The sequence below is a fragment of the Drosophila virilis genome, chromosome 4 (genome assembly GCF_030788295.1).
Source record: "Drosophila virilis strain 15010-1051.87 chromosome 4, Dvir_AGI_RSII-ME, whole genome shotgun sequence".
NCBI lineage: Eukaryota > Metazoa > Arthropoda > Insecta > Diptera > Drosophilidae > Drosophila > Drosophila virilis.
Window position 1 is genome coordinate 19454108 of NC_091546.1, and position 24539 is coordinate 19478646.

The 24539-nt window shown below is 42.3% G+C and overlaps 5 protein-coding genes across 5 annotated transcripts in view; 3 read left to right on the forward strand and 2 right to left on the reverse strand.

Annotated features, from left to right (window-relative positions):
• Window positions 1–12569, reverse strand: part of LOC6628071 (neuroguidin) — a 62453-nt gene extending 49884 nt beyond the window's left edge. The window contains exon 1 of the mRNA XM_070208875.1: window positions 12021–12569. Within this exon, the coding sequence (XP_070064976.1) occupies window positions 12021–12029 (9 nt within the window). The 5' untranslated portion in view covers window positions 12030–12569. The remainder of the gene's footprint in view (window positions 1–12020) is intronic.
• Window positions 6071–9254, forward strand: LOC6627994 (nuclear envelope integral membrane protein). Its single transcript, XM_002051395.4, has one exon. It carries the CDS (start codon window positions 6072–6074, stop codon window positions 7605–7607), a length of 1536 nt encoding a protein of 511 aa, XP_002051431.2. The 5' UTR covers window position 6071; the 3' UTR covers window positions 7608–9254.
• Window positions 12570–12903: 334 nt separating the features above from the next.
• On the forward strand, window positions 12904–17730 carry sip1 (septin interacting protein 1). Its single transcript, XM_002051393.4, has 3 exons — window positions 12904–13125; window positions 13183–15503; window positions 16031–17730. The coding sequence occupies exons 1-3, from the start codon at window positions 13017–13019 to the stop codon at window positions 16160–16162; spliced, it is 2562 nt and encodes an 853-aa protein (XP_002051429.1). The 5' UTR covers window positions 12904–13016; the 3' UTR covers window positions 16163–17730.
• A 563-nt stretch (window positions 17731–18293) lies between these two features.
• LOC6627991 (beta-1,4-glucuronyltransferase 1) lies at window positions 18294–21649 on the forward strand. The gene is made up of 3 exons (XM_002051392.4): window positions 18294–19082; window positions 19783–20557; window positions 21208–21649. The coding sequence occupies exons 1-3, from the start codon at window positions 18670–18672 to the stop codon at window positions 21403–21405; spliced, it is 1386 nt and encodes a 461-aa protein (XP_002051428.1). The 5' UTR covers window positions 18294–18669; the 3' UTR covers window positions 21406–21649.
• A 1037-nt stretch (window positions 21650–22686) lies between these two features.
• Window positions 22687–24399, reverse strand: LOC6627990 (uncharacterized). The gene is made up of 5 exons (XM_002051391.2): window positions 24325–24399; window positions 24003–24144; window positions 23282–23367; window positions 23066–23219; window positions 22687–23003 (listed from the first exon to the last, which is right to left on the reverse strand). Exons 1-5 carry the CDS (start codon window positions 24397–24399, stop codon window positions 22687–22689), a joined length of 774 nt encoding a protein of 257 aa, XP_002051427.2.
• Between the last annotated feature and the right edge of the window lie 140 nt (window positions 24400–24539).

Below are 24539 nucleotides of genomic sequence, written 5' to 3' on the forward strand. Positions count from 1 at the left end.
TTAAAATAATAATAGAGTAAGTATTATTTATTAATTTAACGCATAGAAGGAGACAATTTCAACTCCATAAAGTATATATATTCTAGATCAGCATTGGCAGGCGTGTTAATAAAGCCATGTTCGTCTCTCCATTTGCTATAGGAAAACTCGGACGATAAGTGGGAAATGAAAAATTTTTGTGTTTTCCGAGAAACTCAGCTTTTACGAGCTATCACTATTCTCACGTATCTGGTAAATATTTTATTATTTCATAAAAAGCAGCTTTCGGAAACTAACTTTAGCTGGAAATACTTTATGGCATACCGTACATTTGCTGCAACCATATTAAGTCTTTGTACTTTTAAGTGTATTAATATATTTGAATATGCATGGCAACAAGTTCATAAATAATTAATCTTGATAAACTCAAGGCAAGAAAACCTCGATGGCAGCACATAAAATACGTGTTTAAGCTTTAAATCTCTATCAATCAGTCAGAGACACGGAGATATACGCACATTCAGACAACTCGAGTGAGAAACACATAAATATTGCGTATACGTCATGTGGGCACGTGGCTAAACGTCAACATCCTTTGTTATCCTGTGCGAAATTTAATACAAGCAAAAAACAAAAACATCAGCAATTGCCAGGAACAAATAAATTTGCGCACAAGCTGTCAGTAGGTCAAGTCGTACGAGTGTAGGCAACACAACAAAGTTTGCAAACTCAACAATTTTGTGCCACACCGTCGTCTGGTGTCCTTTACTCAACAGCTGGCAAGCCCAGTCCCAGTCCCAGTCCCAGTCCCAGTCCCAGTCCCAGCCCCAGCCCCGCCCCCTGCCAGTGTGTACTCTTCTGAATGTGCAACACAAAAGTTTTGGTTACAACTTTTGCTCCATTTAATATATACACATTTTTGTATATAAAATGTTGTCCAGGCATCGGCTGGCAACAATTTTGTGGGTGATTCCGTAATTTGACCTTCAAAAAATAAAAAATAAAAAAAAAAAAAACAGGCAAATATACACTCAAAAATATATATGTGTGTTCGGGAGCATGTCTAATATTTATACGTAAATTTAATGAAGGTAAAACTGTTTTGTTTACGTTTCGCCTTTACAGCTGTGAGTGTGTGTTCGTCTCTCTGTGCGTGTGTGTATAAGTGTGTGTGTGTGCGTGAGTGTGTGACTCTTGACAGCCTTTTATGTTTGCCCTGTCTGGCTGGCTATTTGGGGAGGCAGCTTTAACAAAATTCTTGCTTCAATTTCATTGACTAAAGCTGCAGCCCAGTCAAAAGACTGTCAGAAAGTTATGTAAACTTTGAACAATAGAAACAAAGGCTCAAACCTATTCGCACTTGTGGCTTCAGCTGGAAATGCTGTAATGCAGCCCTCTCTCTCTCTGTATGTGTGTGTGTGTGTGTACAAGAGCACTAAGTGAGCAGAGGTTTATAGACCTAATTAGTTTACAAATCAGTTGGAGCGCAAAGTATGCAAATTTGTATAGCATACTTTAAGGAGCATAAAATTCAGTTTAAGCCTGTTGTAATTCTTATTCTAAAATGCTTAAGCTTAAGCCATACATTAACGCGATTTTACTAGTCTGCGTAGCTTAGGTTTCTGGGCGTCAAACTAGCAAGCGAGAGGTCGCTGGCTCAAATTTGTATAGGCATTGTTTACTTGAGCTAAACGATGTCGAGTAAAGTTTTCCAGTAATATATATATATATGTAAGTATATGATAAAATCTGTCAGCAATGTTTATGGGAACTTAATTAATTAATAATTAATTTCTTATAAACTATCCACATAGTATATCAAGTGCCTACAATTGTCAGATATGCTTATATAGATGAAATGAATGTCTGGCGATGAATAAACCAAGCATATGAATTGAAAAGTTACCACAAAAACTCGAAGCTAGCTACTCAAGATTGACCACTGGGCAAATATATTTTGGCAACTAAATCAAAGCCAATAAACTAGATCTGGCTAAACAAGAAATGCCACAATAAATATGAACAAAACTGGGTCCTACCAGTAAAAAAAAATAAAAAATATCATTCCTTTTTGGAATTGATTTGAAAGGCGCTCGACCAAAACTAAAAACAGCCAAGCAATCAGTGAAGGACGAGCACGAGGACGAGAACGAGCACACGGACAATGGCATGGACATGGATGTGAACGTGGTCGGGGACCGTGGACATGGTTGAGAAGCTGGCATAGTCTTTGCATTTCATTGACCCTTTAAATGAAAAAGATGCACACACACACACACACACACACCCACGCACTCAGTCTGTCATTTTGTGTGTATGTAGCGAGCAGCTGGCAGTCACGTCCGTTGAGCAAAAGTGGTGAAAAATTTGATTTTGGGAGTTTATTCAATTTGCTGCATGTGTGTGTGTGTGTGTGCGTGTGTGACTGTTGTTGCCTGCAGCGGGTGGCCAAGCATTTAAGTGCATGACGAAAGCGAGAGAGAGCGAGAGAGAGAGAGAGAGAGAGTTGATGCGAGTGCTTTGGCAATATAACACAATCAACATTCGACTTGGATTCGATACGCATTCAATGGGTTTGCATTTGCTTTTGAGGTAAAGCTGAAGCAGCAGCAGCAGCTAACAAGGAACAGCTACCGTTGCGTAGGCTCACACACACACACACACACACACTAGCAGAGGCACACACATTTACGCATAGAGATAGTCACTCACACAGCTGCATTCGTTTTTCTCCTCATATGCAACGCCATTTTATGTATAGGCTCGTCATTCGCCTGCTCGCTCGCACTCGCTCCAGTTTTTGCATTTCGCTCTCGCTCTCTGCGTGCCTATGTACAGAGCACAACATGGCGGGGCAGGGTCGGGGTATAGTGGGCAGCGTATGGGGAATGGCTGACGGGGTCGACTGAACACACACATGCGTTTGGCCTTTTGCCTGGCACACATAACAAGCGACTGCGTGGAGTTCCGACTGCAGCGGCATCGGCAGCGACAGCGACAGCAGCAGCGTCGCGTTTTGTTCGCTTTTACTGATTGGACTGGCACACTGAGGCAAATGTGATTTGTTGCTTGCACCAAAATTCAAACAAAAATATGACAAACTTCATAAAATTCGTACAAAATTCTTGAAAATCAAATCAATGCAGAATAAATTTATGATTTTATATGCTCCTGTCTAAAAATAGCTAATAATGTTAAACAAAGACTTTGAATTAGTTTGTTTAATTCATTTCATATTATCATTCCTGAAGTTTCATTTTTGAAAATGCTTATTTTTTACATTTAATTACTATAATTTTATACTCTACAATTTATTACTTTGCCATATTTTATTTAATAATATCTATTTGAAATAAATTAAATAAAAAAAAAAAAAATCCAAGACGAATATGTGCTAGTTGTCAATTAGTTCGTGTACCTTGCACCACTGTGCACAATAGCAATGCAAAAATTGCGCCTCCAATGCAGTGGTCGAAAAGCAACAACGAAAATTGAAATGGGGTAAGAGGAGAGCCTTGGGTAGCTCGCAGCCTCACAGCGCGTAGGAAGAGTCGCGTCGACGTGGAAAAAAGCCGTGGCAGAGGCCGAGGCAGTGCCAGCGACAGAGGTAAACGCACAGAGAGAGGCGAAAACGCAACGCAACGCAACGCATGTGACCCACGCGGCGAACGGACGCACAATATGCAATACATGACATCAAACGCTGCAGAGAGAAGAGGGCGCCAGCCGCAGCTGGGGGAATTCGATGGCAGGCACTCGAGAGTGGGAGTGGGACTACCCAAAAAAAAAAAAAAAAACAATGGACAGGCAGGCACTAAAATGCAGCCAGAATGAAATGTGCACAGAGAACAGAGCACACACATGCACGCACGCACGCACGCACGCACAGACGCGCACACATGTATGCAGGCAAAACGGCTATGTACGAGAATCGGATGGCCATGTATTGCCATTGACCAGGCACCTCTCAATGCTGCCCGCTAGCTATTTCGCTCTCGCTCTGGCACTCGGTTTCTCTTCCTCTCTCTGTCGCCCTCTTTTTCCAACTCTCTTCTGTGCTCAGTGTCCTTGTCGCACTTGGACAGACCTCTGGGCCGCCTCGCTTGTTTACCAATTTATTTTGCGCACAAAACGAAACACGGAAAATGCATGAGGCCCAAAAATGAGCGTGGGGCAAAAGCAAACGCAACGCAACGCAACGAAACGCAGCAACGCAATGGATAGCCACAGTCACAGGACGCACTCAAAACAACAACAACACCAAAAACAACAGCAGCAACAACAACAACAACAACAAGCTTAACATTGCCGTTGAAAGCAGCAGCAAAAGAGAAGGAGAAAAAAAAATTGCACAAATTTCAGTTCGATTTCTGTTCCATAACGCAAAAAATTCTGCTGCCTCGCAGTCGCTATCTCTTACTACCTGCCTACACTACGACCCAAGCGCAAGCTCTCCCAATCCCGTTACCCCCCCTCCGACTCCTTCTCCATACATATGCAGCTCTCTCGTTCGTTTTCATTTTGTGGCCATTTCAGTCGCTTTTTTTTCGACCACTTTTTTTTTTTGGTTTATGTTTTTGCCTTTGCCTTGGCATTTTTTTTTTTTTGGCAGAGTTGTTGCAACGTTTCTTTTTATCGCGACTTGCGCTTTGATGGAATGACCGGGAATTTCTTTGTCCTTTTTCGCTTGGCCCTGACTTGTTCTCGAAATTTGTGGGCACATGAGACTAGGTGGCGCGGGGGGCAGGTCTACACTACGTACTACGTAGACACATTGTTAGTTAGTTCACGTAGTATGCAGCTGAAAAAAGGCGAACAGAAATAAAGCATCTACGATGCAGCAGAGAAAAATGTGGCACAAAGGGGACACGGGCAATGTCTGAAAGCCAACTAGGAAACAGGACAACAAAAAAAAAAAGGAAGAGTTTGTGCAACACTGAAGCAGCGAGTACGAAATGCACTTTTCACATGATATGGGCGTGAATCTGCAGATTAAATGCGTATGGGGAGGGTATACATAATTCGTTACAATCATATATTATTTAGATTTCATAAGAATGAGCATTAAGCCTGTTCCTGGTACTTTTCTATTCATGGATAATTTTTTATTGCTAGATAATTTCCAGATGAAAATGCTATTAATTCATTTAATAATTAAGAATAGTTTTTAATATTTATTCTTTAAGTAAAGAAAATTGTATACTTTTTAGAATATTATATATTATAATTAATATATATTACAAATAAATTTCTATTCTATACAAAATTTCTTGGACAGGACCCCAAATGCAAATGTGACGCACGCCTGAAAGGCGACTACAAAATGCACACTTGATGTTGCCGCTTGGGTTGAGGCTCAAAGCTGGGTTGTGGTCAGCCTTCCAGCAGAGACTGAAGCCATCAATTGAAGCGGGTCCATGTTTATTGTGCGACTGGCAAAGATGATGCATGATTAATGCCCATCAATTGATCAGCTTATAAAGTTTATAGCTGGGCATCATTTAAAATATAAAAAACAAAATCTGTTTAAACTAGTTTTTTTGCGACACAATAAGTAGTTCATGCTCCAGAATAGCTGTGCTGTTTTCCGAGATAAGCTTTTTATACGCTGATTCGATTCCACCTAAGTGAAAATATAAATTCTAACGCTGTTTTGAACCCACGAACGGTCAGTGAAAATATAAATTCTATTCATTAAAAAGTTTTGTATTTACAGACCAATTTGGTCATAAGATTATATAATAAAGTACTGTACAAATAAGGTGGAAAGATAATATATGGTTAGTTCCACTTGTATATGTGAAAATTGAGTGGAAAGTTATTGTTTAATTCCCACTTAAGATGGTGAAAATTAGGGGGAAAGCGAATGTAAGATAACATCCTTCTGTTTTGAGAAAATTAGGTGGAAAGCTAATTTATGATAAATTTCACGTGTAAATGTGAAAATAAGGTGGAAAACTATTTTCCGATTAATTCTCAATTAAGCGCAAATTTAAAAAAAAATGAGATTGAAATTGCAAAGTTTCAAGACTCCGGGTGCATCTAGTGTATATAAGATTTTCTACAGTTTGTCAGTTAAAGTAGACTAGTTAATGTTTGACAACTGTATACTGGAGAGAAGCAGCTGCTTATATTTATTGTGCTTATTGCCTTTTGAAAAGTTGTACAAAAGTTACAATATTTCAAGGATCGTGAAGAGAATATCAACGCGAATGTTGCAATCATTTTGCCTGATATTGCTGGCAACCGGTGCCAGCAGCCGCTACAATATATTCAAAGAGAAATTCAACGAACAGCTGGTCACATATTTGCACGCGGGCAAGCCGCAGGTGCAGGATGCTCTGACGCTGCTCCAGACGGTCTATTCGCAGAATCGCATACACATCTATTGCCGGCGCGATCAGCCGCTGCGTTTGCACAACATCTTTCAGAGCAATCGGCTGCAGTTGATCACCAAGGCGCCCAACGTGGACTATGTGCAGTACAGGGCGGCCACGGCACAGGGTGTTTACGAGGCGCATCTGCAGCGTCGCGAATGCCACGAGGGCAAACTGCTGGCGGCAGGTGTACAGCAGGTGCGCTACATAACGCTGCCGGCGCATGCGCATGCCTGCTATGGCATCTACACGGATCAGGCCTACAATTTGACCCTGCTGCAGGTGCGCTGCGACAGGGAGCGTGTGGCGCGCTTCGTCCTGGGCCTGGGGCTCTGGCTGGCCGAAACTTTCACGCCGCTGGGCGAGACCATATTCTGTCTCTATGCCGTGGCCATTGCGCTGGGCATCCATTTGGCCAGCGTGGGCGCCGTGTGTTTGGTTCTGCTGTCTCGCGGGGATCGCAAATTGAACTATTTGCGTCCAGTGGGCGCCAATTTCAAGCTTGTGCTCGAGCAGCATCCGACGGGCGTGTTGCTGGCCTTAATCGGCGGCGGCTGGCTGCTGTTCAATGCCTGTCGGCAACATCGTGATCTCTGGCAACATCGTAAGGTGCGTCGCTTTCATTGCCGGCTGTTGCGACTGCTCGCCTATGTGCTCATCGGAGGCGCCTCGAATCATCCGCGCTTCGGCTGGTATTGCGTGTGCCTGCTGTTGCCCTGGCCGGAGCTGTATTGGCTGCTCTGCTGGCTGCGTCGGGAGGCGGTTAAGATACAGCGTCAGGTGTTGCCGCCGCAGCCGCGGCGTTTGCTTAGCGAGCGCGAGTTCCTGGCTCAGGCGGGCTACGAGACGCACCGTGCCTTGGGCAATATGCGACAGCGTCTGCGCGTCGCTTCGCCCAGCTGGGAGCAGTTGGCGCAATTACAGGCGCCGCAGCAGTTCGCACGGTTCCTCAGCTCCGGTGCATACGAGATCGAGAACCCGAGAACATGGAACGACCACGATTTGTACACCACCAGCAGCAACAACAGCAGCAGCAGCAATAGCGGCAACAACAACAACAACAACGCCAGCAACAGGCAGCTGCAGACGTTGGATGAGGCGCAGCAGGCACAGGCTGTTATGCTGCATCATCTGGCAGCTGTTATGAATAGTGACTCGAACATGTCCAGTGCCATTAGCTCTTCCTCGACTGAATCGATCTATCACAATCTGCACTTTACGGGTTCGACGCGCAGCCTGCGAGGCGACTGAACGGAACTTTTCTTAGACTGAATGCTTTGGATAACGACAGCAATTGAATTGAAGCAAAGAGATGGCAACATCGAAAACACGACAGCAACCACAGCAATGGCGATGGCAACATTAGCAGCAACAGGGACGTTGCCTGCAGCATCAGAAACTACGGCAGCAATATCTATATCTAACAGCGATAATAATAACAGCAACAACACGAACTGTGGCAGAAATGCTAACAACAGCAATTAAAGACGACAGCAACAATATGGTAACAACTCTTTAACAGCGACAACCACAATGCCAATAGTAACAATGGCAACACCGCCAACTGCTACAGCTACGACACCAACAGCAGCAGCAGCATCCTCGACATTGTTGAACAACAGCCGCAGCAACAGTGGAAGTAACTACAATACTTGCAGAAATAAGCAGCAGCAACGGCAACAGCAACGGCTGGAACATCAACAGCAGCAACACAATATCAGAAATAGCTGCAACAGCCACCAACTGCGACAGCAACAATACTTACGGGAATTGCTACTGCAGCAGCAACACCAACACGGACCGACAACAGCCACGCAAACTACGGGAGCAGCACAAGTTACGGCAGCAACAACTACGGAAACAACACTGCCATGACACAGCAACAGCAACGTCAGAAACAAGCGAGACAGCAAGAACTACGGCAGCAATTCTTAGAACGGGAACGAGCAGCAGCAGCAGCAACAACATAGACAATTGCAACTGGAACAGCAACTAAATGGAGCAGCAAAAGGGAGTACCAACTGAACCAGCGATGACACCAACTAACAGCAGCAACATCAATAGCTCCCAACAGCAACAACATCAACAGCTCCCAACAGCAACTACTCCCAGCAGCAACACCTGCCAACAGCAGCTACTCCCAACGGCATCACCTGCCAACAGCAACAACATCAACAACTCGCAACAGCAACTACTCCCAAAAGCAACATTTCCCAGCAGCAACTACTCTCAACAGCAATACCTTCCACCCGCCAGCAACTCCCAACGGCAACAGCTCGCAACGGCAACAACTCGCAACAGCAGCAACTCGCAACAAAAGCAACCCCCAACAGCAGCAACCTCCAAGAGCAGCAACAACTCGCAACAGCAACAACTCCCAGCAGCAACTACTCTCAACAGCAACACCTGCCAACAGCAACAACATCAACAACTCGCAACAGCAACTACTCCTAAAAGCAACATCTCCCAGCAGCAATTACTCTCAACAGCAACACCTGCCACCCCCAACTCCCAACAGCAGCAACTTGCAACAGCAGCAACTCCCAACAGCAACAGCTCCCGACAGCAGCAACTCCCAACAGCAGCAACTCCCAACAGCAACAGCTCCCGACAGCAGCAACTTGCAACAGCAACAACTTCCAACAGCAACAGCTCTCGACAGCAACACGATCAATGAAAATTGATCAGCAGCATAAACATATTAACCCCAACGAGTCTTAGTTCTGACCGAGTCATAAAAGCTGGCAGTGCAACCTTTTCTCCTAGGTTGTTTGTGTCATAGCATGTGGGCGTGGCAACACAGTTTAGTTTGAGGCATTATGTTTTTGATTCCGAACTTATACAAGTATTATAAAAAAAAATTTTTTTTTGGTTTAATTAAATATACTATTATTTTAAGCTAAGGCCGCAGCTTGTTCAAGAAGCCCATCAATGTACAACTAAACAGCAAATTCGATTATCCTCAGGATAATTTGCGCCACATTCCCAATACACGGAATACATGTAGATGCAGTACATGGAGATCAAGGCTATTTTGAGATCAATGCAATTCAATGGAGGCTCCTGCTCCTGCTTAAACCGCAAAATGGCTCATTCCGGGAGATGCATCTAAGCGATAGAAAAGGCGTATGGCCCATTGACTTAAGCGTTCAATAACTTTGAATATAATTGGGGAATCCTTGAATCCATTTCTGTGGACCGTTTATTGCATATAAACACACTCAAACATACACACACACACACACTCACACAGAGCGTGGCCGGGAGACTGGTTAAAAGTGCGTGAAGAGAGCGTTACAAATAAGAGACTCAAACATTTTTGTCAGCCTCGGCAAGCTCCCGGGCGAGCACATATGTGTAGGCCTATTAGTCCTGCATTTATCACGCACACAGACACAAATATAGGTGCACACACACACATACACACACAAATGCTTCTAAACAGGCAACAAGGCTCAGTCAAACATCAGAAACGTTCGAAAGCGGCCGCAATTCACCCCCCTGCCCCCTATATCCGTCGGCCCCCACCCATGGATAGAGCTTGGGCAAAATGCAAATGTAGAAAATGCGCTTTGCCATAACTGCATATGTGTGTGTGTCTATGTGTGTGTGTGTGTGTGTATGCCTGCTGGACAGTTGCAGAACGCATTTCAAATCGAAATGTGGAACTTCAATCAGTTGGCGGTGCAGGTAGACTAGTCGGCTGAAATTTAGTTTTTTTAATACCCTGTACACATCAATTGTCAAAGGAGATATACATTATTAATATATCCAACAAATTCCAAATTTTCTTTCATATTATATTTATCCATGTATTTATATAATCAATCAATTCTACATAACCCAACTATACTTCTATTTTCATATTTATACTCCATATATCCCATCGATCCATTTATCTAGTTTTACTGTCTTATGCTAGATTATAGATAACAATGCAGTTTCATCAAGAATCTCTTCACTTTGTACGGAATATATCAGACTTAACTGGAGTATGTAAATAAGATCCATCTATCTATTTATCTATCTATTTATATCTCATCTATTTTATATCCTATTCACCCATCTATCTACTTAATTTGTAGATTCTAACTAAATATTACGTATTTCTCTCTATATAAATCAAGTTTTATTCGTTTTTTTTTTTTTTTTTGTATATTTCTGTATATCCTTGACTCTTTGCAGGATATCTGGGACCCTACCCCAAATGCAAACTGAAACTATTTAATTTTTTTTTTTATTTTCTATGTGCTGCCTCCAGCTTTGTGCTCATTGATGGTGGTTGGAAAATTGACTAAATGCAACGTTTCGAGTTCATTAGAGGGGGATGGGCAGGGGCAGGGGCAGGGGTATAGTGAGGGTAAGGGGGATGCCACAGTCCGCAGGCCCAAATGGGCCAATTTTCCCAGTCCTGTCCTGCACAGTCGAACGATTCCAATTGGATTTTTCTATGCGAACGAAATTTTTGGTGTCGCTGCTTCGCTGACTCGTTGCCTATGGTGGTTGTTGTTGTTGTTGCAGCAGTTGTTGTTGTTGTTGTTGTTGTTGATTCTTGTTTGGGACAGGGCGCAGCAAATGGGGTGGTTGGGAAAAACTGCATAGCTAGTCAATATTTTCCTGTTTTCTTTTTTCTTTTATTTTTTTTTTTTTTTTGGTTGATGTCCCACGCAAGGATTTTTCGCAGTGGGGTTGCAAGCTGTTGTTGTTGTTGTTGTTGTTGTTGCACAAAGTTACGTCAAAGGTCAGGAAACGGGCGCACATTGTGACGGTGGGGTTGGAAAAAGTGAAAAGTTTTCAAGTCTGATTGTGAGAAGAGTTGCCTTTTTTTCTCTCTCTCTCTCTCTCTCTGTGTCTCTCTCTCTCTCTCTCTCTCACCTTTTCTGCTGAGTAGGTTGACTTTTGAGGGTTTTATGGTGCATATCCCTAGCCGAAAAAGCTGGGATTTAAAGATTGTTATTTAGGTGTTGAAAGTTGATGCTATTCGAATGCTCAAAGCGAGAGGTTTTACTTTTTAATAAATAAATTTTGAACATAGTTTCGAGTAGGCTACAGCAACAATTCGCTTAACTTGAAGAGGCAAAATGCTTTCTACAAAGGCTGCTTAGAGAAATAATATGATTAAATGTTTTTTTTTTTTTGATTTAATTAACTTTCTAAAAAGACGATTTCTGCAGCTCAAACAAAATGTGTTCCATTCTCGAGCTAAATAGACTCTATAATGTACTATTATTTCCCATAAGAGAAATAAGTTTGTAACTCTTGCATTTCACATTTAATTATAATAATAATAATTTGTATCTTTCATCAGATTGAATAGATTCGAAGTATTCAAATATAATTCAAGTTTTGTTGATTCTGAGAGGATTTCAATCAATTCTGAGAATCGAAAACTGAAAATTAGCCCAGTTATCATACATCAATTAAATTTCAACTATTAATTCAAGCAAAATATTAATTAAAAACTTAATTTTGAATTACTTTAATAGAGAAAACTTGTCCATGCTTGAAGCTTTAGTTTAATATTTCAACGTTAAATTCTCATTTTAATTTAAACACTTTAAATTAGCTTTTTTCAAGCTAAGTATTTTAAATAAATTGCATTTAAAATATTTCATATTTAATTAACTATAATAATTAATTAGAGATCATTTCTTATTCACTAACCTGAACCATTTTGTTGTTGTTTTGTTTGTGCTGCTGCCGCTGTTGTTGTTGTTGTTGTTTGTTTGTTTGTTTGTTTGAGTAATAATTAAATCCAAAGGCAAATCAAATGCCAGCCAAAACTTAGATGCCGGCAGCGAACGACGGAGGAAAAGCAACAACAAAAATCTTCGAGAAGAACTGAGGAAGCGGTGTTAAGCGCACGTGTTAATTTCACTTTTGTTTTGCTGCTGATGCTGCTGCTGCTGTTGTATTAGTGAATGCTGTTTTATTTACATTCAATTTGCATTGCATGTATGTATGTGCATATATATGTGTATTTGTAATTGTGTTGAACGAATATTAAATGTAAAATACAGTTTACGACACAAAACGTTAGGCGGGCGTTTGTTGCGGCTCGGCCTGTGCAATTTGTTGTTGTTGCAGTTATGTTAATATGTTTGCTGTGGGCACTTTACGCAGCTTTAATTTACGCGTTGTTAGAATTTTCATGCGCAAATACCGAACAATGAACCGCACGCAACAAGAACATTGGGAACAATGTTATGTTATCGTAAGCAGGCAATGCACGTGCCGCACTTCAGCAGTCAATTGCCGAACTAGTTCGATTGCGCGGAGCTGTGAGCTAACATAAGGAGCATGTTCTTTGGAATAAGTGCTCAGATTTCAAAATCACACACTTAATCTATAAATTGATATTAATAGTTTGTACAAACTTTATGATTAATGTAATGTACATCAACAGTAAATGCAAAATTAAAATATGCTGTTAATAGTAATTTAATATATGGCGCCATTATAAACAGCTCTGCAGCAGCGGGAACTACTGAACGTGAGTTCTGTTAGCGCACGTTATACTCAAAATGGCAGCGGTAACTTAAAAAAGTATGTTACTGCCAGCCTACAGTCGCTTTACAACACTTGACGCAACCTCTGCCAAACGTATTTGTTTATTGCCGTCTTTATTGATATTTGGCGCTTTATTTATGTCAATTGAAAATGTCGGACAATGAATACGAACGCTTCGAGATCACAGACTATGATTTGGACAACGAGTTCAACATTAACAGGCCACGCAGACGCCACACCAAGCACCAACAAATTTACGGTAAGCAAAAGTTACAAATGTTATACAAAAATTGTGAAATATTTATGTTTCTGTCAGGCATTTGGGCGGACGACAGCGACAATGAGGGCGAGGACGAAAGCGGCGGTCGACGCGGCAGGCGTGGCCTGGGCAGCGGCTCCTCTGGCAAGCCCAAGGATTACACGGCGCCAGTAAGTTTTGTGGCCGGCGGCATACAACAAGCCGGCAAGAAGCAGAAGAAGAAGCAGGAGGAAAACACGGCCAGCGATGAAAATGTGGACAGTGAGGCGGACGACAGCGACGAGGCGCGTCCATCATTTGGTCGCAAACAGCCGCAGCTCATGGACAACAGCGACGCCAACAGTTCGGACAGCTCTGCTGGGCCGGAGGAGCAGCCGCCCCAGCGGCCCACAATGCGGAGCACAGCGGGTTTTAGGCACAGTTCGCACATACCAAGCAACAGGAATGTGGGTGCCTGGGAGCAGCATACGCGTGGCATCGGCGCCAAGCTGCTGCTGCAAATGGGCTATGAGCCCGGCAAGGGACTGGGCAAGGATCTGCAGGGCATCGCACAGCCAGTGCAGGCGCATGTGCGCAAGGGACGCGGCGCCATTGGCGCCTATGGGCCCGAGACGGCAGCCAGCGTGGGCGGCCAGCCGGCCAAACCGCTCAAGCTCGACGAGGACGTTCGCGAGGCCAAGGAGTTCAAGGAGCAGCTAAACAAGTGGAAGAAGAGCGGCAGCAGCGACACGCGCGAAAAGTCCAACAGCAAGCGCTACTATTACAAATCTGTGGAGGAGGTCATTGCCAAGGGCAAGAAATCGGATCATCTGCTCTCCGAAAAGCTGAGCAAGCGCCTGGGCAATGTGCCTGTCATCGACATGACCGGACCGGAGCGCCGCGTACTCAGCGGCTATCATGCCTTGGCCCAGAACAAAATCACGCCCGAGGAGACGCTGTACGATGCGCAGGCGGGCGAGGAGAAGGGCGCCACGCCCGCCTCCGTGTTCAGCATGCCCGAACTGACGCACAATTTGCAGCTGCTGGTGAGCCAGTGCGAGCAGGAGATCATTGCCATAGATAAGTCAGAGCGCGAGTGCGCGGATCGTCAGACGGCGCTGGAGCACGAACAGCAGCAGCTGCTGGAGCTGGTGCAACTGGAGCGCAATCACATGAGCACACTGGAGGCGGCGCTATCCCGACTCGAACAGCTCAGCGAGAATCCCGAGCTGAGCCTGGCGCAGGCGGAACGGCTGTTCCTGGAGCTGCAGCACGACTATGCCGCCGAATACAAAGAGTTCGGCCTCGCCGATTTGGCGGCGGGCGTCATTGCGCCTCTGCTGAAGCGCGAGCTGAGCGACTGGCAGCCACTGGAGCAGCCCACGCAGCCACTGCAGCTGATCAAGCGCTGGCGCGGCATTCTGCAGCAGGACGAGCCCGAGCTGCTGGATCAGCAGTCGCGCAATGTTTTCGATCCGTACTCCTCGCTGATCTGGGCAGGCGTGATGCCCTCCTTTAGATCCTGTGCGGCCAGCTGGCAGCCCAAGGAACATGCGCCGATGGCCGCATTGCTGGATGCTTGGGCGCCGCTGTTGCCCACTTGGGTGCTAGACTCGGTGCTGGAGCAGCTGGTGTTGCCGCGCCTGACGGCGGGCGTGCGCGATTGGGATCCGCTAACGGATACGGTGCCCATACACATCTGGATTCTGCCCTGGCATGCCATATTGGGCGTCAAGCTGGAGGAGTCCATCTATCCGCAGATACGCAGCAAACTGGGCGTGGCACTGCAGGCCTGGTCACCGCAGGATCGTTCGGCGCGCGCCATGCTAACGCCCTGGCAGGCCGCATTTCCCGAGGAGCAGCTGGTGCAATTTCTGCTGCGCCACATCATACCCAAGCTGCAGGCGGTGCTCACCGAGCTGGTGATCAATCCGCTGCAACAGAACCTCGAGCTCTGGCATCAGGTGTGGGAATGGCACGAGCTAATACCCGCCGAGCATATGGCCCAGCTGCTGGACAAGTATTTCTTTCCGCGCTGGATGCAGGTGCTGGTCATGTGGCTCAATCAGTCGCCGGACTTTGCCGAGATCTCGCGCTGGTATGCCGGCTGGAAGAGCATGCTCAGCGAACCGATTCTCCGGGAGCCCTGCATCAAGGAGCATCTGCGTCGTGCTCTCGATATGCTGCATCGTGCCACGGATGCGGTGCTCCAGCCCACAACTGCCCCGCCGCCGCCCATGCCACCGGTTGCGCCCGCTCCTGTGCTGCTCGCGCCCGTGATGCTCGTCGATGTAATGCCGCCCGCTCAGCTGGAGTTCAAGGAGCTTGTCTCACAGAAATGCGCCGAACTGGGCATCATATTCGCACCGCTGCCCGGTCGACGGGAGCTGGGCAAACAGGTGAGTTGCAAGCGCGCGGAATTTCTAACTAAACTTTTATCGAAGAGTCGCATCGCATCACCAGGAATCCTGGCATTTAGGAGTTCACATGCACCTCCTGCTACTATATCATATAGATCTATAGGAATAATCGTTCGTAAAATGAGTTTTTGTATGAGCTGAGCTCTTCTGTGCTTCGAAATTTCTTAACCCAGTCCCGCACGAACTTCAATTTTGTCCCGTCCCATAGAACCTCATTGAAACGGACTACTATATCTTAAAGCTATAGGAACAATCGGTAACAGTCGGTAACCAAGCCAGTTCACAGCCGGATTTTTAAGGGAAACTCAGCTTTAAGCATGAGATCAACTAAATTTGTTATATGCCTATTTCGATCGCTATGAAAAGGGGTTGAAATACTTTTAGTAGAGCAGGCAAATTAGCATTTTAATAGTGTGTCCTCTCTTTTCTGGTACTTTTTCATTTCTTTTATACACAATTTATCTATTTGTTGATTAAAACAAATAATAAAGCATGCTTTCTTTCAGATCTATCGCGTGGGCAAACTCTTCTGTTACATCGATCGCAACGTTTGCATGCTGAGCGATGTCAGTTTCACGAACTGGCAGCCGGTGGGACTTAATCAACTGCTGGAGCGTGCGCAGACGGGACTTCTCTAGGGCGCAGTTCGACTAGTTATGATTATTGTTAGAGACTCAAAAAGGCGCCTATTCTATAGCCCATTAGATATGCTTAAATAATAACTCTTTTCAGTTGTATATTGAATAATTGTATCATACATTTAATATATATAATATAAGGAGATAAGTCGACTCTGAATTGCTTTAAAAAATATATTCTCAGTTAGATGTAACAAACCACATGCAAGCACATTGTCATATATAATCAGGCAGCAGTCCGTTTTAACTAAACGTCACAAACAAAAACAAAAGTAAAGATAAGCTACAGCAGAAAAAGAGAGAGAATCGCAAGAGAGTAAATTGAGAGTTTGAGCGGCGATTAAATTAATTGAGATTGACTACACAACTTGTCACATAAATAGTAAAGGCTTAAGCTTGAAGAACTGTGTGTCTTGCATGAGTTTATGAGAATCGCATAGAAGGGCAATACATGTAACAAAAAAATGTATATGTAATTAGTGGGATTTATTTAGAACATCTTTATATAGAAAGCATTTAAATATTTTTCTTCTACTTTGAATTCACTTATCGGAGTGGATTCAGCAATTGAGCAAATCCACTCTGATAAGTGAATCAGATTTCAAATCACATTTTGCATATATGTTTGAAAATAAGATGGAAATCGATTAGATGCTAAACAAATACAGTCTTTCGTATATTTTTCGGCCGTGGCATCGAACGCGTGCAACATGTAATCATTCTTTTAGAATGTTGAGGTCCACAGCTAAACTTAATTTTGGGTGTTTGTGGAGGATCTATTAACATTTTGTCATGGTATGTGTAATGCATTGAAGGAAACAACTCGGACATCTTCCCATAAAGTAGATATATTCTAGATCTATGCGAACTTGTTCCTTAGTCTTAAAGCTATCGTCTTGATAGATATTTAGACTTAACTTGGCATTTATTAGTTTCCCTATGAAGGTTATATATGTGCAAAATGTTATTAGCATTGGACCAAATGTGGATACTTATATAGCAAAATATTCTCATTTCTAAGATATTTTCTACAATTTCAGCACTTTCGGCTTTCATTTTTCCCAAGAGTACCCAATCTTATTTCGTGTTTGTTTTTTTTTATATCAGGGCTAATTTTTCTACATAATTGAGAGAAATATTTCTCAGCTAGTAAATGCTCAGTTTGACTAAGTCAACGATATTTATGGTTGGGTTTATCAAGAACGCAGGAAGTCGCTGCCCTATCAGAGTTATAAACACAGCACTGAGCACTGGGCCTACGCGACTTACACAATTATATTGTACACACAAATAATTATGCTCACAACAAAATTTGATATTGATCACAATGTGGCTAATCTATACACTTATCGCAGCCATATCTATGAGACCTTATCATTTACAGCAATTGTGCGTATTTCAGAGTTAGTAAAATCTTTTTTCCAGTGGGGAAAAAATGAGCCCTAGTCGAACTAGAATGCGAGAAGTGGCTGGCTCAACTTAATCAAATTTGTTATTACTCATAAAATATGATTAGATTATATTCAAAAATATATTATGAATAATAAATTGTTCTTTTTTTCTATTGACATCATTTTCTCTTCAACTAGATTTGGAGATCAAATCCAGGCGAAGAAAAAAAAAGAAAATATGACTGAAAATTTCTGATTAAATCGAACTTTGTTTACCTGATTCGATTAGCTACAAAAAGTTATTACATTTGCTGTTCGATTTATAAGTTGCCCGTTAACACTTAAAGATTGCCAATATCAAAGACAGATAAAACAGGCGGCTTATCAGAGATGGTAGCTAAAGAGTTTCGAAGTTGGGAAAGGTATTTGAACGAAATAGAAACGCAATAAAATAAAAAAAAAATGCTATAAAGTAGACTACAATGAACTGAGATAATTTTTGGTAAATTTTCAAATGAAGCGCCGAATTTACAACTTCTTGAAGTTCCATGCCTTGTCGTAGAACTTTATTGCTTGTGCTCGTGCTTGGCTCGTGCCGTAAAAACCCAGCACGCGCCCATCTCTAATTGTTAGCATACGAATTCGTATGCGTACCAAGGCCAGATTAGGACTCTACCAAAAGCCCCTATCACCAATAGGAACCCCCTCTCGATTTGCAGCCTTCAGTTGGCACTCATCACTTGTCGCTGGCGGTTGCAGGCGCGCGCGTTCTTTAATTCTTCGAAAGTTCTTAACTAATTCTCAAAAAAAAAAATGACCAGAGTGTTATCTGAAGATTAGCGTAACGCATCCCTTCAGTTTATGGTGCCATAAATTCTTATCAAAAGCTACAAATTTATCAAATTCCCAGTTTGGCCGCGTTTCAGTTTAGCACGTACTTGGGCTAAAGTTCTGCCTTGAGCTGGGTAATGAGAGACCTTCGTCTGGGCCGGGTTTATCATTGAAGTTGTGACAATTGTAGAGTGCTCGCGAGTTCTATATAAATGTACCTCATAATGCAATTACAGTATATGTAATTGTTTCAATTTTGCACTCAGACCAAGTGGTTCCACATCCATGGTTGTGCAGGTCAATAAACGCAGTGTGCTTCTGGTGCTGCTCGTTCTCTTGGTTTTGCTGCTCGTCTCGCGCAATTTGCGACAAGCCCAACAGCTGGCAGCTGCCCACGAGAGGCGACAGGGCCAGCAAACGCAGGCGGACTCCCTGACGCTTCTGGACATAAGCGCAGCGGAACCGCCGAGCACCGAGGAGCCCCGACGGCTGTCGGCACGCACCCAGGAGCTGCAGGCGCTGCTCAAATGTCGCAATCGTCGTCTGAGACTGCAAAAGCTGCAGCACGGCAGCTACTGGGTCATCCAGAATCTGGTCATGGGACGCGAGAGTCAACGCATGGCCTGCGCCGAGTCCATCACCTACACCACAAACGGGGACTATACCTTCTTTGACAATCTTGAGACGGTCACCGAGCGGTAAATAATCTTGAATTTGAATGCCTTTTCAAGGATCGTAAATGTTTTAGCTTTTAAATTAGTTACTTTGAGAACGTTTATCGTTTTAAAATTGAACAATTTTATGGATTTTAAAAAAATTTAATTACGTAGAAAGAATTCCCAGGCTAATAACTCGCGTTAAAGTTGTCTTCTTTGAGAGTACTTAAAGTTTATTGGTACAACAAAATGTTTGTTAATTTTTTGTTTCAGAATTATATCCTTTTTCAAGAGATGTTCCAAAATCGATACAAATCGATCTATTGTTGCCTGTTTATTTTTTTTTTAGCATATTTTGATTATCTTAAGAACTACAGTTTTTAAGCTAAGAATTTAGTTTCTTCTATAGCACAAACATATCCAGAAAAGTTCATATATTGTCCCGGAAAAATGTATAGTACTTATTTTTAGAGATACAGCTACGGACTTTGGAATCGACACACTTTTTGAAGGCATATTTATGCCCGTAAAATTTCATAGCTATCGGACTTCAGGCACCGAAGTTATTCAAGAACGAATTTGGGTCTTAGAGCAGAAGAAATATGCGTGCTGGAATATTTTGAAAAGCAGCTTGGCGCTAGATAGATTTGCAAGTCGATTGGAGCTCTTAGTTTTGGTTTTTCTAGAAATCTGCCAGCTTTATCCAATTAATTATTCATGAATTTCTGTCATCCACTTGCAGCTGGCTGGGACCAATCAGTTTTGCGATACACACGCCCGGCTACGATCTGAACGCCACGCTGGATGCCATACAGTATGTGAGAAACTGTTTGCCGGGCAGCCAGTTGATCAGCGATTTTGTCAGCTTTCACATATACTTCTCCAACGAGCATATGCCGGAGTATGTGCCCCGAGACGAGAACGACGCGCTGAACTGGCCCTTTCGCTGCGTGGATGAGGGCGGCAGCCCGTTGCCGCCGCCCTATGCCGCACAGAATCGTACGGCCATGTACAAGGTGCAGGCGAACCTGACCTATCCGATAAATGTGGGCCGGAATATTGCACGGGGCGCGGTCAATACCCACTTCATATTCGCCTGCGACATTGAGCTCTATCCGAGCCTGGGCCTGGTGGATCAGTTCCTGGACATGGTGCAGCGCAACCATAGTGTGCTGGCCCTGAGCCCGGGCCAGCAGCCGCGAGTCTATCCATTACCCGTCTTTGAGCTACAGGATGGGGAGCGTGTGCCCAATGACAAGGCCGAGCTGCTGCCCCTTCTGCAGAAGGGTCGGGCGCAGCTCTTCCATGCGAAGGTCTGCACCAGCTGCCACAAGGTGCCCGGCTACAAGGATTGGATAAATCGCACGGCCAGCGTCGCGGACGATCTGAATCTGTTTAGCATGACCGTGCGACAGGGCAACTACAAATACTGGGAGCCCTTCTATATCAGCGACAATACGGAGCCCATTTTCGATGAGCGCGTCACCTGGGAGGGACAGTCCAATAAGCGCATACAGGTGGGTCAAATATTGTTCGATTTGCTCTTCATTCTAATCGGAAAATGCAGGGGAGAAAAATTTACCGATTTCCACAATAGAGCCAAGTTTTCTCAGAAGTTTTTCATACAAGAAATTAAGTTTTGGCAGAAAGTAGGCTCTTACTATAATTTTTATAATTCTTAACTAAATTATAATATAATATATCGAAAAGAAGATATGATATATTATAGCGAGGAATTCCTTAAACTGATTCAATTTTGAACAAAATCCCCTCGATCAGCTGTTCACAGTGTGCCCAGTAAAAGTCTGGAACTGGAACTGGTCACACTGAAAACTGTGATTCCACTTAGCTTGCTTGTGTGACCGTTCATTTCGATGGACCATATGCGGTCACACTGCTTATTATAAATGCGCATTTTTCTCACTTGAATTTTTTGAAAAAGGAGCTGAACATGTTAAAAATACATTCAGCAAGCGAATTATGATTATTAAAAGGTTAAGAAAAGGCACAAAGTCATAATGGGATCCGTTTCAGGAATCGCACTAATATCATTTCGTTTAATTTAATTGCTTGTCGATTCTCTAGTCAACGCTTAGAGTTAAGATCGCTTCTCATTTTGAGGCATTGGAAATCGTTTAATTTATACCCTCTAACCTGCTTCTTTCAGGGCTATGCTATGTGCCTGCTGGGCTACGAGTATCATGTCCTGCATCCTGCCTTTCTGGTGCACAGTCCCGGCATTAAGAAGCCCGCTCGCAATTCGGTGCGCGCCAAGTATGCCAAGGAAATGACCAGGTTTATCAAGACCAAAATTGAGCCCGAATATCGAGTACTCTACGGCAAGAACAAGAATTGCATGACGTGACACGTGGAGACGCGACAGGCAAATGCTTGTGATGCAAGTGATATAAACTTAACATTAGTTGTAAATATTTAAAATAGTTATTTTTGTTGCGTTCATATTTAAAATATGTTTTCATTAGGGAAAGGGACACGATTCTGTTTATCTACTGTTACGAAAGCGCTAAATAATTAAATAAATAAGTATTTGATAGAAAATTTTGTTATAATTATGTAATAAGTAAAATAAAATTTATAAAAAAAAATGTACAAATTAAAATGTTATAAGCAGTATCAAAAGTAAGAAATTATCATCTTTGAGGCATAAATATGCTACCCTAGCTTTTAGAATTCTCGAGATCTGTTCGATAACACAATATTGATATCGATTTTTATAGATTTTGTGGCAACAGGGCAATTATTAATATTCGAGAGAAGAAGGGGAAGTTATTAAATGGAAATATTCAGGATCTGAGTATACCAAGACTCTAGTGAAGTTATTTTCGCTAGCACCTATAATTCTCGAGATAATCTAATAAAACAAATGATCGATATCAGTTGTTATCGATTTCGAGGCAAAGGGACGCGAAAGAACTTACTTAAAAACCTAATCAACATTGCGGTAAATGCCGAACCTTCGAATTGGAACCATTTTCACAGATGGACTCCATGCCGCATGGCTCATCGTAAAGTTCCTTGACGCTGACCACGCGCATCTCTTCTACGCTCTGATATCGTTTCTATAATTTTCAAAAAAGAATCTCACCATTTGCGGCAAGGTGGCAACGCTGCAATTGTGCTGAGAGTGGCAATACTCCATCTGCTGACGCTAGATGGCGCCTTAAACGGAGTTTGTTTTCTCTAGGTCAAATGTTTTGTTTCCGAATGAGAGCTCGTAAATGCAATAATATATTATTTTATATGTACATTTCATAAAAAACATTATTTTAGTGAAAATTGTAAGAAAAGTAAAAGCTAAGTTGCGAACCAAAGCCTGATGTGATAGATGTGGCCAAGCAGGTTCACGAACCGAGCCTTGTCTCAAGCCCCAAGCCGAAACTCCGAAAATGTCTAAGAGGTTTATAGCTTTGATAACAGCTGAACGTCAGATATATCAGGGAAACGACAAATCAAAATATTTAAGCAAATAATACCCATAGGGAGGAAAACATTTCGGTTTACAAACGAGAAAGAACTGAAAAGTTAAATTCTCATAATTGCAAGAAAGTGAAACAACATCTAAGAAACTTTGAATTGTTTCAAATACAATTTTATTTTTTTTTTAATAAGAATTTGGATTTGTTAATTAGAATCCTTTTCGGTGAGCATAGTCCAAGTTGATGGCATTACGTAGCAAGACTTCGGCCAAGAGCTCCTGGCTCTGGAAATGCTTGTGGGCCTCATCTTGGGCATAGTTCATATTTGGCGTATCGGAAATTGCTTCCGAATTTTCCGCTTGCCACCATTTGGGCATATTTTTAAACACTTTCGGCGAGACATTAACAATATTGATTGTGGGCCTAAACGGATCCGAGCCATAAAGCTCTTGATATTGCCGGCTTCGCACAAGTTTCAGAATTTGCTCAAAGGCGATCAGCGCCAAGAAATCATAGACCGTTAGCACTGCGAGATATATTCGATATACATATATAAATTTAATTTATTTAAATGATCAGAGCACACACTTGCATAGGCAGTCGCCGTAAGAGTTAGCAATATCAGTTTCTCCAGGCTCACGAAATGCCTGACGATACGCAGAAAGAGGACGAAAAGCGTTAAGATTTGCACGATATACACAAACTCGAATATGGCCAGAGGTAAAACAAAATAACGCTTTAGCTATTCAAGAAAAGCAAAAAAATAGAAACTCAACGAATTTCACATTCTATTCCAGCGCTCACTTTATAAGCCCCAAACGCGGCCATAATGCAGGACATGCAATGGATAATGGTATAGAGCTGCAGAAATATGGTAACTGTTTCGGGATCTGTAAGATAATACGGTTATATACACGATATATGCCACGACATAACAACAAATACTGAACAACAATTATATGGCAATATGCAAGATGTGCATTTCGACAAAAATTACAACTAAATTCCAACAATTCTACGATTTAATTGTTGATTTTTAGGCAAAAAAAAAAACAAATAACATTAAGAGAAAATTATTTTAGTTTCAATTATAATAAAAAAAATTTAATAAAAATATTACCCTAATGAAATATATTTTGATATCAATAACAATATGAAATTATTTAAAAAAAATTTAATTAATTGGAAATTTGAACCCACTTTCTTAAACTAATAATTATATCAATATTATAATTAAGTTCAGAATATTTATAGAATATTATAAAATAAATATTTATAATAATTGTATTCTTGTTGTAATCAAGCAAAATGATTTTTTAAAAGAATAACAAAATAGAAAAAGTCGTAATAATAAAATGAAAATATTCATAAATTATTAAACTGATTGCAAATTTTCTTCATTTTTTTTTGCAAAATTAAGGAAGTACATGCTGTTCTGTACACTTTAACAATAAAAGACGTGTTTTTTTTTTTTTAATTTTGATTTACATTTCCTGTTGTTTTTTTATTTTTTGTTAATACTTACACTGTTCCAGCCAGTAAATGGTATCTCTGACCATATAGTAGCTAGCTCGATAGCTCAGATTAATGTCAAAAGTGGAAATTAGCGAAAGCGTGAAATCAAAGCCCTCCGTAGAGATGACATATAAAATGGTAATGCTTTTAATCTGTAATGAATACCATTAGGAATTGAGAAGTCGCTGGTTCAAAGCCAGCAGCATTTGTTACCAACAGCCCAAAGAAAAGAGGTATATCAAATGCGAGAAAAAAAAAAAACGAAATTGAAATGAAAACGAGCAACGCCGCTTAATTTCTTCTAGTTAACTATGTCTTTGAGCTTAACAAACCAATGCAAACGCGCTTATCAGAATCACGCCCAGTCGAACCGAGGCGCAGAACAGATAGGACTCCATAAACAGCATTTCGGCCAGGCACTGAGCATTTCGTCCTTGTCGCATTGCGAGGCGAACGCCAGGACGTTCAGCTGGCATATGAAATATTGTTGGCCATACGAATTGCATTAGGGCCAAATATATATACAAATATACAAATATGAATATCA

Bases quoted from the DNA above. Each gene is read 5' to 3' on its own strand.
- LOC6627994 (XM_002051395.4), top strand. From the start codon at position 6,072: ATGTTTGACAACTGTATACTGGAGAGAAGCAGCTGCTTATATTTATTG.
- sip1 (XM_002051393.4), top strand. From the start codon at position 13,017: ATGTCGGACAATGAATACGAACGCTTCGAGATCACAGACTATGATTTG. The intron at 13,126-13,182 runs GTAAGCAAAAGT...TGTTTCTGTCAG, and splicing joins CAAGCACCAACAAATTTACG to GCATTTGGGCGGACGACAGC. The intron at 15,504-16,030 runs GTGAGTTGCAAG...GCTTTCTTTCAG, and splicing joins GACGGGAGCTGGGCAAACAG to ATCTATCGCGTGGGCAAACT.
- LOC6627991 (XM_002051392.4), top strand. From the start codon at position 18,670: ATGGTTGTGCAGGTCAATAAACGCAGTGTGCTTCTGGTGCTGCTCGTT. The intron at 19,083-19,782 runs GTAAATAATCTT...ATCCACTTGCAG, and splicing joins CTTGAGACGGTCACCGAGCG to CTGGCTGGGACCAATCAGTT. The intron at 20,558-21,207 runs GTGGGTCAAATA...TGCTTCTTTCAG, and splicing joins AGTCCAATAAGCGCATACAG to GGCTATGCTATGTGCCTGCT.
- LOC6627990 (XM_002051391.2), bottom strand. From the start codon at position 24,399: ATGCTGTTTATGGAGTCCTATCTGTTCTGCGCCTCGGTTCGACTGGGC. The intron at 24,145-24,324 runs GTTTGTTAAGCT...TATTCATTACAG, and splicing joins TGATAAGCGCGTTTGCATTG to ATTAAAAGCATTACCATTTT. The intron at 23,368-24,002 runs GTAAGTATTAAC...ATTATCTTACAG, and splicing joins CATTTACTGGCTGGAACAGT to ATCCCGAAACAGTTACCATA.